At 36.5% G+C, this 4,120-nt stretch overlaps 1 protein-coding gene across 1 annotated transcript; it reads right to left on the bottom strand.

Annotated features, from left to right (window-relative positions):
- Nucleotides 1-2,561: 2,561 nt before the first annotated feature.
- On the bottom strand, nucleotides 2,562-3,851 carry LOC120013751. Its single transcript, XM_038865681.1, has 2 exons — nucleotides 2,942-3,851; nucleotides 2,562-2,633 (listed from the first exon to the last, which is right to left on the bottom strand). Exons 1-2 carry the CDS (start codon nucleotides 3,684-3,686, stop codon nucleotides 2,590-2,592), a joined length of 789 nt encoding a protein of 262 aa, XP_038721609.1. The 5' UTR covers nucleotides 3,687-3,851; the 3' UTR covers nucleotides 2,562-2,589.
- Between the last annotated feature and the right edge of the window lie 269 nt (nucleotides 3,852-4,120).

Genomic DNA, 4,120 nt, shown 5'->3' with positions numbered 1-4,120 from the left:
GAGCTTTGGTTAGGAGGTCTCCAGGTTGGTCCTCTGATCTGAGATGCGTGAGTTTAATCTTTCCTTGTTGTATCTTCTCTCTGATGAAGTGAAGATCCAATTCTATATGTTTAGTCCGTTCGTGAAAAACAGGGTTATGGGCGATGTGAATCGCTGCTTGGCTGTCACAGTGCAAGAACATGGGGAGAACTGGGAACAGTTTAATTTCTTTGAGTAAGTTGGATAGCCAGCTTAGCTCACTTGTAACTGAGGCTATAGCTCTGTATTCAGCTTCAGCAGAAGATCTGGATACAGTGACTTGTTTCTTGGATTTCCAGGAAATGAGTGAATCTCCAAGCATTACACAATATCATGTTACTGATCTTCTACTGTCTTTGCATGATGCCCAATCCACATCACAATAGGCTTGAATCTGCAAATTATTAGTGCTAGGATAGAAAATGCCTATGTTCATGGTTCCTCGAAGATATTTTAAGATTCTATGAGCAGCATTTAAATGTTGGTCTGTTGGGTTTTTCATAAATTGGCTAAGTGTGTTTACAGCATAACTGATATCAGGTCTTGTAATTGTTAGATACATTAGTCTCCCTATGAGTCTTCTATACTGTAAAGGATTATCTAGAATATTTCCTGTGTCCTTAGATAGTTTAGTGTTGGTGTCTGTTGGGTTATTACAAGCTTTGGCATCTATGAATCCTGTGTCTTTAATGAGATCTAATGTGTATTTTCTTTGACTTAATCTAAGACCAGATTCTATTCTTTCAATCTCTAGACCTAAGAAAAATTTTAATTTACCTAAGTCTTTTATTTTAAAACAGTTAGCTATATATGTTTTTAACTTTTTGTATAAGATTGATGTCATTGCCCCCTAATGCCATATCATCTACATATAGAAGGAGTAAAACTACACTAGTACCACTGTAGTAATAGAATAGAGAGTAATCAGCTCTACTTTGTTTAAAACCAAAGTCTAGTAAGGCTTGGCTACATTTAGTGTTCCATTGCCTAGAAGCTTGTTTAAGGCCATAGATGGATTTTTTAAGTTTGCAAACTAGTTGAGGGTTATGTTTTTCATAACCAGGAGGAATGTTCATGTAGACTTCCTCTTCTAAATCTCCATTTAAGAAAGCATTGTGCACATCTAAATGTTGGATATGCCAGTGATGCATGCTAGCTAATGCCAAAAATAACCTAACTGTGGTTATTTTAACAACAGGAGCAAAAGTCTCCTTATAGTCAAATCCTTCACTTTGATTAAAACCTTTGGCTACTAGTCTAGCTTTGTATCTCTCTATGGATCCATCAGAGTTATATTTGATTTTAAAAATCCATTTGCATCCTATAGCTCTCCTACCTTGAGGAAGAGTGGTTAATTCCCATGTTTTGTTAGCTTTTAAAGCCTTTATTTCTAAATTCATAGCATCACACCATTTTTTGTCTTTTAATGCTTCATTGTAACTTTTAGGCTCTCTGTTAATAGAAATAGCAGCAATAAAATGCTCATGAGATGGATGAGAATGTGATGTGATAGTGTTGCAATGATAATCTGTTAAGTATGCAGGAGGTCTTTTTGTTCTGGCGGATCTGCCAGTGATAGTAGTTTCTGTGTCATTTGTTTGTTCTGTAATGATGTTTGGGTTTGGATGATTAGACTCTGCTATATGTGTTTTTTTCAGAAAAGGGAATTCTGTTTCATGGAAAATAACATCTCTTGATACAAAAATTTCTTGAGTCTCTAGGTTTAATAGTTTGTAGCCTTTGGTTCCTAAGGGATAACCTAAGAATATGCAAGGTTTTGCCTTAGGTTGGAATTTTGAGCTTAAGTGTCTGTTGTCTTTAGCAAGGCAATAGCAACCAAAGACCCTTAGGTCTGTGTAAATGACAGGTTTCTTATATAGTATCTCATATGGAGATTTTTTATCTAGAGTTCTAGTTGGTAACCTATTGATGAGAGTGACAGCTATGTGAACACAGAAGGACCATAAGGTCTCAGGAACTCCACTGTGAATCCTAAGGGTCCTAGCTGTGTTAATTATGTGTCGGTGTTTCCTCTCTACAACTCCATTTTGTTGTGGAGTGTAAGGGCAACTAGTTTGATGTTGAATACCTTGTTGAAAAAAAAAATTTCCCATATTAAATTCTAGGCCATTATCTGACCTAATTGTTTTGATGTTAGTGTTAAACTGTGTTTTAACAAAATTAATAAAACCTTTGATGTAATCTCTGGTTTGACTTTTAGAATTCATTAGGTATATCCAAGTCATTCTAGAATAGTCATCCACAATGGTCAAAAAATATTTGAAACCATCTAGGGAAGTGATAGGATTAGGTCCCCATATGTCCATATGAATTAAATCAAAGGAACCAGAGGAAACAGTATTACTAATACCAAAAGGTTTTCTTTTAAATTTTCCCATAATGCAGTCTTTACAATCTGGACCAATATTGGGTACATTAGATATTAGGGAATGAATGCTCTTAGAAGGATGTCCAAGCCTTCTATGCCATGTTTCTGAACTAATAACTGCATTAACAAAAGTGGATTGTCCTAGACACTGAATGTGATCTTTGTTGAGTAGATATAATCCCTTAAGCACCATTCCCAAGCCAATCTTCTCCAAAGTGGCTATGTCCTGCATTTCACATTTTCCTTGTGTGAAAATTACAGCATATTTATTGTTTTCAGTTAATCTACTAACTGAGATAAGGTTAAAACTAAAAGAAGGAACACATAGTACATTATTGAGTGTAATTTTGTCTGATATGATGACTTTGCCTAAATGGGTAATGTTATGTCTTTGTCCATTAGGTAAGTGCACATATGCATGAGTGACAGGATGACATGTTGTATATAATGATGCATGGCAGATAATATGATCTGATGCGCCACTATCCAAAAGCCATTTATTTGAACATTTATGATCAATTGAGTTTGATATACCTGAAACTGAAGCAGCTTGAGATTGAATGCCTTGTGATCCATTAGATTGATGTCCCTGATTCTGCAGGAATTGTAAGATTTGTTGGCATTGGTCTGCAGAGAATTCCAGAGTTGGTTTATGCTCAGTTTCTGTAGTGACTTGATTTGCATGAGCTTTTCCACTCTTGTAATTTGAATTTGTATGCTTGAACTTCTTGGTGTTGCTGGTATTGTTGTTGGGTGGATTTGGATAACCATGGATCCTGAAGCATTTGTCAATTGTGTGATTTGTCATTTTACAATAGTTGCAAAATAGACCTTCCTTGGTATTTTGAGTGGATTTCTGATTTCCATCTGCATTTCTCTTAGGTGCATTGCTTTTGTTGAAGGACTTGGAAGCTCCATTATTTTGAAAAGATTGAAAATTTTGCACTGCCATGGCCATGGCTTCTTGGGAAATGCTGGGGCTCTTTTCTGTTAACTTCTGCTTTCTCTCTTCCTGTCTAACTAAGTTGAAGGCTTTATTGATGTCCGGGAAGGGATCTTGCAGAAGAATTTGACTAACAATAGCACTGTAGCTATCATTAAGCCCCATGAGAAACTGCATGACTTTTTCTTTATTTTTCTTGTCCATGATAGGCTTGAGAATATCAAGAGTGCACTGAGTACACTTGATAGTTGGTATTGCATGATACTCTTTTAATTCATCCCACAATGTCTTCATTTTTGCATAATAATCAGTCACTGACATGCCTTGTTGCTTCATATTAGAGATTTCTCTAATAACTTCATAGATCCTTGTCTCATTAACTATGGAATATCTGTGCTTCAGATCATCCCATAGTTCCTTGGCAGTAGACCATCCAGATGTGCTTTTGAGTATGTTGGAAGAAACTGAGTTGGTGATCCATGTCTTGATCAGGCCATTGGATTGCTTCCATAGTTAGTAATTGGGGTCCGTAGTGTCTGGAATGGTCAGGCTGCCATCAATGAAGCCAATATTGTTCCTTGCTTCCATTGCATTTATGAAGTTTGAGCTCCATACATAGTAGTTGTTGTCATCTAACTCCATTGAGATTAGTTTACTGATGGAAAAGTCATTTGGAAGGAGAGCATACGGGTTCTGAAAAAGGTTGGGGTTGTAATGAGTTGGTGGAATGTGTGATGGGACATTAAAAGTGGGGTGAGTGGGATTTGGGC

Source organism: Tripterygium wilfordii, chromosome 13, assembly GCF_013401445.1.
Source record: "Tripterygium wilfordii isolate XIE 37 chromosome 13, ASM1340144v1, whole genome shotgun sequence".
Taxonomy (NCBI): Eukaryota; Viridiplantae; Streptophyta; class Magnoliopsida; order Celastrales; family Celastraceae; genus Tripterygium; species Tripterygium wilfordii.
Note: the sequence above shows the minus strand (reverse complement) of the source record. Positions and strands in the feature narration are given on the sequence as shown.

Coding starts and splice junctions, on each gene's coding strand:
- LOC120013751 (XM_038865681.1), bottom strand. CDS start 3,686: ATGAAGCAACAAGGCATGTCAGTGACTGATTATTATGCAAAAATGAAG. Junction 2,634..2,941: donor TCAAGCTGCTTCAGTTTCAG/GTATATCAAACT, acceptor TGTGAAATGCAG/GACATAGCCACTTTGGAGAA.